The 15,551-nt window shown below is 44.4% G+C and overlaps 1 protein-coding gene across 2 annotated transcripts; it reads right to left on the minus strand.

Moving 5' to 3' along the window:
- Positions 1-1,618: 1,618 nt before the first annotated feature.
- On the minus strand, positions 1,619-13,217 carry LOC149362954 (uncharacterized). Of its 2 annotated transcripts, none has more exons than XM_089573312.1 (7): positions 12,916-13,217; positions 9,194-11,528; positions 9,069-9,110; positions 6,859-6,945; positions 4,910-5,157; positions 2,638-2,797; positions 1,619-2,085 (listed from the first exon to the last, which is right to left on the minus strand). In XM_089573312.1, exons 2-7 carry the CDS (start codon positions 9,417-9,419, stop codon positions 1,634-1,636), a joined length of 1,215 nt encoding a protein of 404 aa, XP_089429438.1. In that variant the 5' UTR covers positions 9,420-11,528; positions 12,916-13,217; the 3' UTR covers positions 1,619-1,633. The 2 variants fall into 2 exon arrangements, with proteins under 2 accessions (XP_089429438.1, XP_089429439.1); XM_089573313.1 differs by having other exon boundaries at positions 2,683-2,797; positions 12,916-13,215.
- Between the last annotated feature and the right edge of the window lie 2,334 nt (positions 13,218-15,551).

The raw sequence follows: 15,551 nt of genomic DNA on the forward strand, positions 1-15,551 counted from the left end.
TGCATCTATTACAAAGGGATGGAAGTTGCACTTGCACATTTATCAGCGCCAGATCTCCACAGGAAGAACTTGCAAACGAATGGTCACTTACACAAGCCCCTTTTTCCGATTCCATGCAGTAAGCTTTCCACAGCTCCCTGATTGTCTTATATCTGGATTTCAGCAGAACTGCGGTCTGTTGGAAGTGGGATTTGCAGCTATCGGACCTGGCGCAATGTGCCACCAGAATTCTAGGTTAGTTAATCTGGCGACATTTGCGGTTATGATCTCTAAGTCTTTCATTTTGACATCTGCCCGTCGGGCCCACATATGCTCGGCCGCAAGGATAGCGGTGTCTTGTAAACCACTCCTTCACAGCACTCGATGAACCTGTTTGTGTGCCTGACGCCACAAGAGTGCTCTAGGACTGGTTTCTTCATTTACCTTCGCGCACATCCCTTTTAGTTTTCTTGGTGCGGAAAAAAACTTGATGCGGCGTCAGGCACACAAACAGGTTCATCGAGTGCTGTGAATGAGTGGTTTACAAGATAGCGCTATCTTGTGGCCGAGCATATGTGGGCCAGACGGGCAGATGTCTAAATGAAAGACTTAGAGAAGGGTCTTGTGTATACCCTTCAGTTTTGTTCTCCACACAAGAAATGCAATTCTTGGAATAGTAATAACAAGGATAAACCGATCAGCTGGGACCAAGTCTTTCTTGATGCTTGTTGATACGATTGCAAAGTTGCTGTTTTAACTGCGTTTTTTGGGGCAATTTCTGTTTTTACACGTGAAACATATATATGTGTGCACGACGCAACAAATTTCGGTTGACAGTTTGCGCACCAGTGTTTGTGTCGTCCCTATGTTCTCCCAAGTAATTTCAAAAGCGCAATCATGTGTGACCTTGCATTTTTTTGCTATCATCAAAAGCCCCTTTGATTTTCTATTTCAATCTTAACTGCTCGTGCTACACATCGGAAGAATGGACCATTATCCTTAATATTTCTATAACATTACTTTTAAAATATTTATAAATATTGGCCAAGAATGTTGGATACGAACGTGCTTAACGGAAAGAATGCCAGGAGGTCGGCATTATCCAGAGCCCTCCACTACGGCGTCTTTCATAGCCTGAGTCCCTTTGGGACGTTCCCAAGCAGCACACCAACAATGGACCGACGCTGGCATAATGCTGGTCAAAACCGGCTCGAAAGTCGTACCGACGTCGGCATTGGGGCAAAAAGTTACTTTTTCCAACCTTGGCCTGATGTTCGGACCAACACTGAACCGATATTCATGCCACTATCAGACCACTGTTCAGCCGCTCTACCAACACTGAACCGACATTCATGCCACTCTCAGACCACTGTTCAGCCGCTCTACCAACACTGAACCGACATTCACGCCGCTATTGTACCCACTTTCAGCCGCTCTACCAACACTGAACCGACATTCATGCCACTATCAGACCACTGTTCAGCCGCTCTACCAACACTGAACCGACATTCATGCCGCTATTGTACCCACTTTCAGCCGCTCTACCAACACCAGCTTGACATACCACAATTAGGCCACTGTTCAGCCTTTCTGCTAACGCTTGCCCGAAGTTTATGCCATTGCATTTCCAGTTCAGCGAATATTCACATTCCAGTTAATGTTCGCATTGGGAAAGCCATGGGTTTTGGCATTGCAAAGCTGCAATCATCTCTTCTATACACATGCACAACAAAATGAGGCAACGAAAGAATCCAACTGAGAAACAATTTATTAAATAATTAGGCACCGTGGCTGGGGACGCGCGGTTGCGCGAGTCCTGCGAGGCAGCGAGGGCCGCGCAGGAGGCGGGACCTTGGGAAGGAGCCAGGGCCGCGCGGGAGGAGGATTTCTGGGAGGTGGGGGCCGCTTGGGGAAGGGAGGGCACTGTGCTGGGGGCTGAAGCACAGGGGCTCGCAGTGGTTGCCAGGCCGGCAGCGGTACTTGGCAGAAACGCTTCGGCAAAACGCCTTTTGCGTCCGCCGCCACGGTCCACTGAACCTGGCAACCACTTCCTAATAAACCCCTGCGCTTCCACCACATCCGCCCCCGTCTTCTCACAGATGGCATCTGCATAAGATAAGCGTTCATTTTAGGCCAGCAGAAAAAGTTTGCTCGTTAACAGAAATCAAGATTATTTCCGCAACAGAGAAAACAGAAAAGGCCACAAGTACATGTTAACTCAAAGTGCGTGCCAGAATGAAAGGACTACAGTATCCAAATACAACTTGAGGAGAAAATCCACCTGAAAGCTCTTCTAACCAACTGTATAAAGCTGCTGCGACATCACGGTCGACCACTTTGCACTACTAACATATGGGAGCACAAATGGCTGGCAGATACAAGGCACGACTACGATCCATGACAAGAGACGGATGTGACTGATGGGAGGGCTTTCTTTGAAAGGCATCTGCTGACTCATATATCTTCAGATGCACATGGAAGAAAACTGCAGATGACTACCCCCATAAAAACAGTAACAAAATATTCACCTGTAATGAAAAAGAAAACTGGTAAAGTATCAACTGAAAAGAAGAAAAGAAAACAAAGCGCAGCAGAACCTGGTGCATGTTCTTCCACTCATCTTTTAAAATTCAGTTAAAAGCTACTGCAACAACATACCTGTTGCCACCTTGCATAACTTGAGGGCAATAAATGACCACTTGCCCTTGCGGCCATGGAGGCTGTACATCCTCTGTACAGCCACCCCTATGATGGCGGTCATTATGTTGGAGCCCACCTCCCTCAGGCCCTTGCCCCCCAGGCGGACCAGCTGCTTTCGCTGAAAAGAAACACCACAGGTGCACAAGCTATTAGGCACAAACATCAATTATAATTTCATTTAGTTTAGCAGAATCGAATAGCTAAGACAATTGTGTGACTACCTGTCAACAGCCCATGCGAGTACCTACAATCATAATGCATAATTTCTGTATGATACAATAGCTTGACTAGTTGCTACCAGCAGAAAGCACCACCACCAATATGGACATTCTTTTTTTTCCCAGTTTACTAAGAGCAGGGAAACTTTAGCGATTAAGCAAAGGTGGCCAACTCCTACCCATTATGCTTTGCATCTTGGACATTATTATATTATAACTATAATGCTTTTTGCAGATATCTATGTACTGGATGTGTTTTCTCTGCACAGCCGTTACGCTAAAATTGATTTGGTTTGTAGAACTTAAAGTTCCAAAGTGACTCAGGCTATGATGAGGGACACCATAGTGGAGGGCTCCGGAAGTTTCGACCACGTGGGGTCTTTAACATGCGCCACTGACATCACACTGCACACGGGCGCCTTGCTTTTCGCCTCCATGGAAAACTGGCCATCACGGCTGGGTTTGAACCTGAGTCTTTGGGTTCAGCAGTCGAGTGCCCTAACCACTGAGCCACCATGGCGGGGCTCACTACCCTGAAATTGAGCAGTCTAATTAATGCTATACAAAGGGCGCTTATTTAAATCCCCAAGCACCTGAGTAAAGCTGCGTGCTTAGCAACCACATTTAATTAAACGATGTTGCTTGTTTTTGGCAGCAGATTAAGTAATGAAATGTGCATAATGTGAGCAAAATACAGGGAAGAGGTGGGTTAAAGCTGCCCCATTATTTGGGAAACCTAGCCGAAATTAAAGACGCGCTGAGAGAGGACCAACTTCCAGCTGTGTTCACAGCAGTTCATGCAACAGTATATTAACCGAAAGCTCAGCTTCCTGTAAAACAGACCTTACAACATCCTTAATGTTAGCTACAAAGTCCACTGCTGAACTAAATTAAAACAGCACAACAATAAATGACAAATGTAAGGAAAATGAGGGGCTCGTTATGAGACACCTACGAAGAAAGGCAGCCACAGGCAACAAAAGCATAGGGGATTTTTTTTTGCTGTTGATCGATGTAAAACAATAATGTAATCACAGAAATATTTGACTGAGAAAAAAAATTTGTTGGAACCAAGTCTGTTATGCAACGACCGGCCACTGGCAGAGCTCTGGAAAACTACATCGAATGACATTGAGTGACACCATCTGAGAGCAACTGCCCCAAAAAAGCCTGTGACTGCACCGCCAAATACCAAGCTACTACAAGATGTGACAGGTGCAATGCTTCGCACAGAACCAGCATCAGTAGCTTGGTTTGCTGTTTAGCGCTCCTTCTCGCCTAAACGCTCTGATGCGACAGCAGTCTCGCAGGTGGCATTTTCTTTGCATTGCGTGGCTGAAACATGATGTGACAACTGGCACTTGCCGTAAGCAATATTGCGAGCGCCACATGTTCAGCACTGCTACTGAGCCCAACAAATTGATAGGAGCCAAAGAGCAGATAAAGAGAGTCCCCTAACAGCTGTCCCGACACGTGATGCAGTTTTTGCAAGCTCTGCTACCGGCTGGGCATTGCGTACCACTTTTGCTTCCAACAGTAAATCTCACCACACAAGGAATCGACAGGGCGTTCCAGTGAACACTCTCAAAAATTCCTAAAGAAGCGCAAGTTCGATATGGGAAAACAATTTTTTTTTTTGGAGGAACGATCTCTCAGCAGTGGTGGACATAATTTACTGCATAACTGTGCGTGTGTACCTGCAAATATTTCTTCTATTTTGAACTCCCTATTCTTAGGAATTCCTGAAAATGTTCACTGAAACAGCCAGTGTGTATATCAGCAAGCAACTTTCATGAACAAGACATTTACATTAACAAAACACACTGTGACAGCACACTCCAGCACAACAGTAGGAATTATATCTATGAAGAGCATGTTATTCACAGAGCACGGCATGCAAACACTCTTGGAGCTCAAGATTTCTTCACAAACCTCGCAATTACATTATGCATGCAAATCGTTAGTAGGCATTCATTTTTTCCAGACACGAATTATCAGAAACATTAAATCACCAGTCCAGCAGCCACGCTGTCGTCCTGGACGGCAGCTTCCACAGTGTCCAACTCCTCGGGGGAGAATGCGGGCAGTGCAAGGGTGGGAGGCGGTGGCGAGGGGGACACTGGCCGAGTCCTCTGCTCCAGCTGCCGGTCCGACCGCAGCAGCACATGATCCTCCAGCCTTTGTAACCGCTGCATTAAGTCGCGCTGCTGCTGTCGGACCTCCAGCACCAGGCACATCAGCTTCAGCAGGGTAGCTGAAACTGAAGCAATCAACAATTTCAGTGAGAGCAGGGTTAACCTGGGCGCAATAATATCATTTGCGCACTGAGGTACAATAAAGAACAGTATGAGGCTAACAGTAGGCAGCAACACACTCTGTACTATGCTCCTAAACTTCCACCAGTTTTTATCCTCCAGGACACTTCTAATTCATGTTCTATTCCTTGCTAGCCTAATTTAAATGCCATAAATGTCACCATGCACTGACAAACCCCTAGGTGAAATGGAGCTGCTCTATGTGTGATAGCTAGCACAGAACCTGCAGCCTTGTTGTGTAAAGGACTTCTCAGTCTATGAGCTTCGCCAATTTTTACATTGCTTCATGGGCATTTCCACTGCTATTGCACCATGGCAGAGATGGCAGCAGTTAGTCGCAAATGGATTCTTCCAGTGTCATGAGAAGCATGTGCTAATAGAAGCGAGAAAGCAGAGCAGGCCTGTGCCCTTAATATAGCATTGCACCATTTGGAAAGTATTGCTCACGGCAAAACCCACATTGGCCAAAATGCTGGAGGTAGACATCTGTTCTAACTGCAAGTGCTGGCAGGGATCAATGCATTAAAACTGCAACAAAGATAGCCCTTATGGAATTATAGCCCTTAGCTGACAGGCGAAATGCAACAAAGAGATGGACCAAATGTTTCTTGCTAGGCACAGGAGGTGCCAAACCGTTGAGACATAAAACAAGGTCACATTTATCTCTTACCACGCATCCATTTTGCTGCAGGCAAGACAAGACTAGGAGCCAGCTGATGTGCTCCACAAGGCAGTTAGGCTGTTCAGTTCTTTCCTAAGCAAGAGGTCCTCCTTCAGAGCATGCCACTATTATTGGCTGCTTATCTCCTTCAGCACCCTTTATGGGAGCTTTGTGATAGCGCAATTAATTTTTTTTCAGCACATTTCGCTGCATCCAAGGCACTGCATTGACTTCCAACCAGTAAACTTTTAAAATACTTTGAAAGACAATGAAAAATTACAATATGGGCCTTGCTGACCAACCGCGACCAAGCGACCAAATTATGCTGGTAAGGAAACAAATGCACAGAACATGGGACTACTGTGTAGAGTGCAATTCGTAGGAGTGGCTTCCTGGTGGTGATGTAGGCCGAGAGAGGCAACAGAAATGCCAGGATCCAAAAGAACCCAACAAAAGCACAACATACAGCTCTTGGGAAGGGCACAGAACAACCACTCCACTATGAATCACAAGAGGAGAAAGCAATGGAAGTACTAGGTTGTAAATTCCAGTACCACTTCAGTTCAATACAATCGTTTTTGAGAAATACATGTGATGATTTTCAGAGTGACCCCTTTCAAAGCACATAGTTTGAAACTAGAAATGTGCTCCTAGCACCGTTTCAAGAGCCACTGAGGAGAACTCCGTGCAAATATCTTCCTGAATAAGTATATTCTCTAGGTCTTTCTGGGCCCGTTGACTGCTGCTCGGCAGCAGCAGGTACAATGAGAAATTTAAAATTTGCTGTTTTTCTTTAAGGCAAAGCAGATCTAGCTTCTATATTTTGTTGTGTCACTTGATACTAGACAAAATAGGAGTGTAATTAAAAGAAAGGAACACAGTGAAAAGACGGGACAAGCAGCATTTGTTCTGTCCTCTCACTGTGTCCCCATGTTTGGCTTGCATTTCTCTTTTTGCACAAAAGTAAACAAAGTGAAAATCTCACCATCAACAGTCCCAGCTGTCGACCCCTCCAGCTTGCTGGGTGGCGCACTGTTTTCGTTCACGCTCTCCCCAGCGTGATTCAGTGGGGCTGGAGATGAACATGCGTCATTGATGGCAATCCAGGAAGTACAGAACACACTACTGTGTACAACCACAATGTCACATTTCTATCCTAATTGAATGCAGAAATGCTACTTCAGGATATTTTTGGAGAAGGGACAGAACAGTTGCATGGCCAGGCTGTTTTGCATACAGGTGATCTTTTTAAAACACAATAGACACAAAATTACGAAGTTCAGAAACAAATTCCTGGTTATATAGAGATGCCCCCCAGGCAATAGTAACACTTCCTTTGGCCGAAAAGATATTTTAATTTGGTTTCAATCACAGGCTGTACAAAGACTTCATAATTCAAAACCCATCAAAACCGACACCTCCATGACAAGTAGTTGACGTGACAAACAATGTCACATCATGCAGATACCTATGACACATAAAAGAACGTTGTGATCCGACTGCGGCGGCGCGTTTCGATGGAGGCGAAACGCAAGAGGTGCCCGTGTGCTGTGCGATGTCAGTGCACGTTGAAGATCCCCAGTCGGCTGAAATTATCCCAGGGCGCTATGGCACCTCCTTCTTCCTTTCTTCTCACACTCCCTCCTTTATCCCTTCTCTTATGAATGTCCACCGAAATGCGAGAGAATTACTGCACCACTTTCTTTCCTGAAAAATCAGTTTTCAATTTTTTAAATATGTGTCTATAGTACTTCAATAATTACATTTCTCATGCACCAGCATGGTGCATTGGTACCGTATTTTCCGGTGTATAAGACGCGGCTTTTTTCAAAAATCTTGCTGGTGCGTCCTATACAAGGGTGCGTCTTATATGCGAATTTTTCGTTTTTTTTTAGAGAGTTCAGAAATTACTCAGGTTCATGTTCAAGCCTTTTTTACCGAAAAAATATCACTAGCAATGAAGCGGTTGTAACACGGTTAATACTTCAATACGGGGACCACCGTGCGCAACTTTTTTTAGGTGAACTTTATCATGAAACGACGGGGATGACGACTTCCAGGATCACAAACACACCACCGTTTCGGAGGCCCCAAGCAAAAGTAATGTGAAATGCCAAAAGATGACGACAATCACGCTTCTCGCCATTGTCAAGACAAGCCAGGACAAGCCGGCGTTCTTTTTTCAGCCACCCTTTGCCACTTTGTTTGCTCCATGTACGTAGTGCGAAGAGAATATTTCAGTCGCGTTGCCACCAGAAATGGGCGAACTTTTTGATAGCGCATCCGAAGGTGAAGACTTCGAAGGTTTTAAGTAGAAATAAAATGTTCTTATGGACATGTGGGAGAGTTTTTTCGTTTTTCTTTCTTTTTTTCCAAAACGTGGGCAGGAATGACGCGAGTGTTGCCTTTTTCGACCACTTAGCGTTGCTTAAGAATTTCTCACAAGTACGGTGAATTTCGTGATGGTCGCGCAAGCGTGTTTAATTGATCCTCACTAGCCCAACTGGGAAAACTGGGGTGCGTCTTATATAAGGGTGCGTCTTATATAGCAACGTTTTCAATTACAGCCTGCATATATGGCGGGTGCGTCTTATACACTGGAAAATGCGGTTCATTTAAGGACACAAAAGAAACTGTCATGGCAAAACCAAAAACAGAGAGCGGAATATATGTCATGTGAATAGAAACCTGTTCGCAGTACTGTTAACGTGGGTAAGAGAGTTTGCCACGAAATGGTTACTGGCAGATTCACTGCTGATCTGAGAGCATGGCAAATGTAAAAAGCTGATGCCAAGTCTGAGCACGTTCCATTTCTCTGCAAGTGCAATTAGCTACGGTGGAGTTTTTTTCCCAGATTTTGCAAGCATACTACCATAAATCCCCAATCAAAACTAACACAATGTCGACCTTACATTAAATAGAAATGAGAAATGGTGTTTTAGTTTTAAGGCGGTTAACATCCAAAGGCGACTCAGGCTATGAGGGACGCCATAGTGAAGGGCTCCGGAAATTTCGACCACCTGGGGTTCTTCAACGTGCACTGACATCGCACAGCACACGGGCCTCTAGAATTTCGCCTCCATCAAAATTCGACCGCCTTGGCCGGGATCGAACCCGTGTCTTTCGGGTCAGCAGCCGAGCGCCGTAACCACTGAGCCACCGCGGCGGCTTAACAAATGAGAATTCATGTCTTACGTGGTGACGGCAGCTGTACAACATCGTTGTGGCCCTCATTTCCTAAAAAAGAATTGCACATGAACGTCTTGTTGAGTATGCAAAATAATTTCTCATCAATAAAGAAATATGAGAATTTCAATTACCAGAAACTGCCGAGCTTTCTAGGGCTGAAGTGAACTCGTAGCGCCGCACCTTTTTTTCGGCGCTCTTGTAGGATCCTGCAAACATTCTCAATATCTCGACAAAAACCATGTCATCTCCAAGCAACAGTACGGATTTAAAAAAAAACAAAACAACTGAGGCCGCCTTACTGGAAATCAAAGAAAAGCTAATTGAAAATATAGAAAATAAACTGCTAACAGTTGGCATATTCCTTGATATGAGGAAAGCGTTTGACTCGGTTAACCATAAGATATTGCTTGAAAAAATGCAGTGTTATGGAATACGCGGCGTTCCTTTAACCTTATTTGCTAGCTACCTTGACAACCGATCTCAAACAACTATCATTAACGGTATTTCATCTGGGATCGGTCAGATTGTGTCTGGTGTGCCACAGGGCTCCGTTCTAGGACCAACGTTGTTCTTATTATATATTAATGATATCGTCAACCTTCATCCAGCAGACAACATTATAATCTATGCAGACGATACTAACGTATTTTTTTCAGGGCAAGATAGTAATATTTTGCAAGCAGCCTCCAATAGTTGGTAATCCCAATTGTCTGTTTGGTTAAAATCAAATAGGTTAGAACTTAATGTCAGGAAAACAAAGTACATACTGTTTAGAGCCAAAAATAAGGAAGTTCCGAACAACTTCCAAATTCACTTCGAGCAAGCTCCTATAACTCGTGTCAGCTCTACAATGTTCCTTGGAGTCATTTTTGAAGAACATTTACTCTGGACAGATCGTGTAAACTACATTTGCACTAAAATGGCTCGCTCTGTTGGTATCCTAAATAAATTTCGCACAATACTGCCTCGAAAATTCAAACTACAAATTTATTTCTCTCTAGTCTTTTCGCATGTACAATATTGTTTGTTGATCTGGGGAACGACTACCTCAACCAATTTTGTGAAAGTACTTACTTTACAAAAAAGAGCTGTACGAGCGATTGATAACTTACATTACAGTGAGAGCACGGGTCCTTCCTTCCTCAACCATAGACTGCTAACCATCACGGCCGCTTACCACAAGAAGCTTGCTGTTTATATCAGAAACCTTATGAAAGGAAACTGGCAGACTTTCGAGAGCACATATTTAATTGCCCAAACAGCATACAGTCTTAGGCACCCTCAATACCATGCACCAAAATCTCGTACAAACTATGGGTTTCAAAAACTAACTCACATAATTCCTCATAATTAAACACGTATCCATACTTAACAGAATTGTCACTACAAAATATGTCCGAGGGCTGCTTTGCTGACTTGATGCCCGTTCAGCTGCCTGTATAGCAACACTCAGGCCAACAGACTATCAGTTTGAAAGCCTGTGAAACACTCATGTGGCAGAGGCATTGTTTTATTTACAATTAAAAGTGTGATTCTGGTTTCTAGGATTTAACAGCTTTAAGCTATGAAGAATGACGTAGCGGAAGACTCCAGATTAATTTAGACCACATGGGGTTGTTTAACATGCACTGATATTACACAGCACAAGCGCATTCTGCACTGCTCCATTTCACCACAGACAGGATGTAACCTGGGCCCTCGGCTCAGCAGCATGGACCACTCAGCCACTGCGACAGGCTAACAATTCAAACTGAACTAAATGTAAACAGCTGGATGAGTTGGTTCTGAATTTGCATTATGAAACACTGTCTCAGTGCACAACAAACATGGATGAGGAAAGAGCACACAACGCAAAGCATCAATTGATGTCTGGCATTTGTATTGTGTGCTCTTTCCTTGTCTGTGCTTTTTGTGTGCCAAAAAATGTTTCATAATGCAAAAAAAAAAAAATTACCATACTAAACCTTTCTGTACTAAATATTATTAAGCATACTGAGTGCAGCACTAATTCTGGGAACTACAGGTCTTCAAAAACAACGCACTAATGAGTTTCAGAAGTAGTTCATCAGCTTACAAGTGCAATAGCTAACAGTTCATTCTGCTCCTCTTTTTGACAGCTGGCTAAGCGGTGGCTATCAACATGACTTCTTAGTCGTAATTTAGCCATGCAGAGGTGCAGACTCACAGAATCTAGCAAAGAGGCCTTTACAATCGCTGATGAAGCTACCGTCAATATGTCTGCAATAAGACTACTTATGGCAAGTGGTAACGACGACCACTGGGCAACGCATCCACTCCCCTCCGAGAGCTGGCTCGGCCTCAGCTTTTGCGAGCCGCGTCACCTCCGAGCTCCTGGCCACAGGCCAGTAGCACTCTTCTTTTGTCTCTGTGAGCCATCCGACAGGAATGACTGCAAGGCAGTCGTCCTCAAGAGGAAACTTCACCACAGCGAATGGTTTTGACATGCTGCACAGAGGAAACACGACAAAAGATTAATGGGGAAACAAAGATTTTTACCAGACACGGTCTGTGCCATACTCTACTGGCACTTGCCTGTTTGGGTGCCGAAAACTTCACACTACCATGACAACTGACAGGTACTCTTACAACCATCTCGTTCTACTTCGCAACGCACTTCTGAACTTTCATGAGTTGAGAGTTACAAGTGTCACGAGCGCCTGCAATTTGGGACTTATTTAAACAATATTTCTGTGCCTGCTGTCATGTGAACCAAATAACAGCCAGCAATAGTGGCGTGCAACTTCACTGCATTGAACATCAAACTGAGTGCAGTCTACCAGGAGCATAGTGATGAAAAAAGAAACCAGTAAAACGCAAGATTGACCAAATGAGGAAGAGAGAAAACAAGCGCGTTCAATTAGCGAGCTCGAAACTAGCACTCGCTATATGTAGAGTCACACTGATCTAGACTTTGTAATACAAGGCTCTCAGTAGCGGGAAGGGACACACATAAATAAAAAGTACTCTCAATTTTTTTTCTGTAACCGATCACTGGCAGGAGCAGCATTACTTCTGGCAGTACAGAAGAATTGTGTTCATTCATCCTGTTCTTGTCACATTTCTCTCATCGCACGGAGACTCGCAACGCAACAATGTCAACACTGCCATGGAAGCATTTGTCAATCAAGCACAAGGCATGCAGGCTGCGACTCTATGACGTCTGACATGCATGCCTGAACCAAGCGATTAGCCTCACAAAAGCAAAAATTGGCGATGAAAAACACTCAACTGCATCGCACGTGGCAACTGGTTGGTCATGGGGGGCGCCGCAGAGAACGGCTCCGGAAATTTCGACCACCTGGGGTTCTTTAGAGTGCACCGATATCGCGCACAGTACACGGGCCTCTAGAATTTCGCCTCCATCGAAATTCGACCGCCGCAGCCGGGATCGAACCCGCCTATTTCGAGTCAGCAGCCGAGCGCCGTAACCACGTGACGACTGTCATTGTGATCATGATCATAATATCTATACACGTACATAAATGTACGATGTGCCGTGAGAAACAAACCCTCTCAGAAGCAATGCGCCAACAAGATTTGCCGGGATAGTGCGTTCACCCTGATGAAGGAACACACAAACACACACGACATTTAGAAGCGCTTCCCTTCGTGTACGTGTGTGTTACTTCATATTACCCCAACCCTTACACGCAGTTACACCTTGCAATGCGCCGCTGAGTTAATCAAAAGACAACTGCTGACAGATGCCTACAGACAAGTTAAAGGGGCGACACACGCGGCGTGCTCATTGTCCTCACTCTTGACAAGTTCACAAGTAAATATTAGCTGACAACTAACATGAAAGGGAAAAAAGGACAGAATGTATACTTACGCAAGCAGTGCCTCCTGGTTCCCCTCGGTGACTCACGCGTGCCGCCACCAAACTTCAAAAAGCTTGAAGAAATAAAAATTCACAAGCGAGCGCTTTGCTGCCAAACGTCCAAACGAAATGACCACAAGCTATGGATTGGGATTGGCTTGGAACGCACGTGGGAGCGAGAGCGGATGCCTACGTTTATGCGTAAAGCGGTGGATAAACACACGTTTAGTTTCGGAAAATTTCTTTGAAGCTTAGTGTTGACAACACCGCCAAGAATAATTTTTATCAATTTTTTTACACTTCAATTTATTAATGAGCAAAACATCGTATTTTACGCGACAGCTAAGATGGAATGGCATGGCTACTTTTGACTACTTTCAGCTCAAGTTTTGGCTCCTTTTAAAATGTTCCCAACGGCAACCCTGCCCGCGAGTCATGCCGCGAGTGCTCGCGCTTGTTTTTCTTTTGTAGTGTGGAGGTGTTGGTCGTACTGCCTGTCTGCTGTCCCTTTGTGCGGCTGTTGCGGTTCTCGTCTTTCACCGCAAAGCTTCTGCATTTCGCCATGAATGCAAAGCAACGCAAGTACCGTATCGTTGAAAAAGAATACCGTGAGATCTTGCAAGATCTCGGTATTTCACAACGGCCGGTCGCATCTACGTCTTCAAGCTTGGATCAAGGCGGCAGGAAACGATCGCACTCCGAAACATCAGTCGACGTACGCACCCCCCAACTCTTGCTACCGTCCGAAGCAACCACGCGACGCAGAAGCGAAGTGCGCGCTGAAGACGCGTGATTGAAATCTATGACCGTAATCAATATGAAGACGATTAACCGATAGCGATTAATACGTCCCTATCGAAAAATCTCGTATATATGTGTCATATGTGTCTGGTTCATACGAGATTATGGAATATCTCGTATGATTATGGAATATCTCGTATGTGTCATATGTGTCTGGTTTACAATTTTTGGGAAAGGAAAGGGAAGGGCTGGGTTGGAATTATAAGGCAATTAACAATAAAATAGCTTCCATTGAAGTTAGTAAACTAAAGAAAGTAAAAAAAAAATTCAGACGCGAAAAAAAAAAACTATGCGCTGTTCCGGATTCGAACCACCAACCTAGAGATCTACAGCTCACTGCACTACCCACTACACCACTGCTGGCATGGTAAAAACTGCTTTACATTTCGATGACAAGACTTATGCTATGCTTCCCACTACTTTAGAATTCGACGGTTAGGTGCGAGGACAAATGTTTATTTTTAAGGTATAAGGAGCTGAACTACAGCCGATTGCACTTCCACTGATATTGTGGATCTTGATGTGCTCTGTGATAAGCACTGAAAGATCTGATATTTGTATGTATTTTAATTTTCACAGCGCCTGCACTATTGATCGTAGTACTCTCATTGCGCACATATTGTTAACTACAGTCGGAGCTCTTGCATGAAAATACTTGGCGTTATTAGCTCAACTAAGCCCAGAAGGCAACATTTGCCTTCTGGCTGAACGTTTGTCCAAGCACATTGGAAACGCCTAACGTCATACTGTTTGGATAGGCGCGGTTTACAACAGGAGGGCACAAGCAGAGAATCAAGGAGAAAAATATTTGAAACAGGCCAAGAGTTTTTTTTATGCGTTGGTTGGGCACTTGTTAATCGCTTGTTCATCCCTTCTTTTCCGCGTGTTTCAAACAGCAAGGCCCACTCTATGAGAGGCACTCATCAGCGGCTGTGTGTTTCGCACGAGATTGATGTAAGCTGATACGGTGCATATCGGAGCTCTTGTGTACGCACGAGTGTCGCGTGTCAGTTAAGGTATGCCACATATGTAATCCATACAAGTCACCTTTCCGTAGCGCGTGAACTACTATATATGCAGCAGATGTGTTCATCTGTGACATTTGTGACGCGTATGAGCTCGTACGCAGCCTATACGCGTTCATACGAGACACATTAATTTGTGACACACATGAACTCGTATGAAGTATATGTGCTGATACGAGGCGCATTTGTCGACACATATGGCTCATATGGTGCCCATATGAGTCAAACGAGGCACATATGAACTCGTATGAAGCCTATATGTGTTCATATGAGGCACATATACTGACACATATAACTCATATGGGCTGCATACGAGGCAAAGGGAGAGAACGAGTACCGTGGAGGCGCAATGCCTTCGTATTCTTTCAATTCGAGTTCCCGCAGACGATGTAACGTTTTTTCTTAAGCTATATGTATCTCTTATATAAGCGCATGGTCAGCGCTGTCCTATCATGGAGCAAACGCACGTTATTGTTTACCCATTCCTGCTTTAATGGAGTGCTCGACACGTTGCGCCATGCATATATGTTTTGGTGCTGTTCTGCAGGTATACCGCATTAACTGCGACGCCCAAGCACATCAAGGTACAGCGTATTTAACGTTAGAGTCGAGAAGTTATTTTTATAAAATGCTATTTATAGTTTTTGAAATTCAGGCCTGAAAATCGGTGCTGCATGTATGTTTCTCCGACTCGCATTCTTTCATTGCACGACTGGACTTTTTACATTTACACAGAACGAAGACCACAACCTTAAAGGGGGAAATAATCGCATGCATGCATGCAACTTTGCATATTTTAGTTTAAAAAACTGAGATTTAAAA

This window comes from Amblyomma mixtum, chromosome 2, assembly GCF_055824585.1.
Source record: "Amblyomma mixtum isolate Tamu chromosome 2, ASM5582458v1, whole genome shotgun sequence".
Classification (NCBI taxonomy): domain Eukaryota; kingdom Metazoa; phylum Arthropoda; class Arachnida; order Ixodida; family Ixodidae; genus Amblyomma; species Amblyomma mixtum.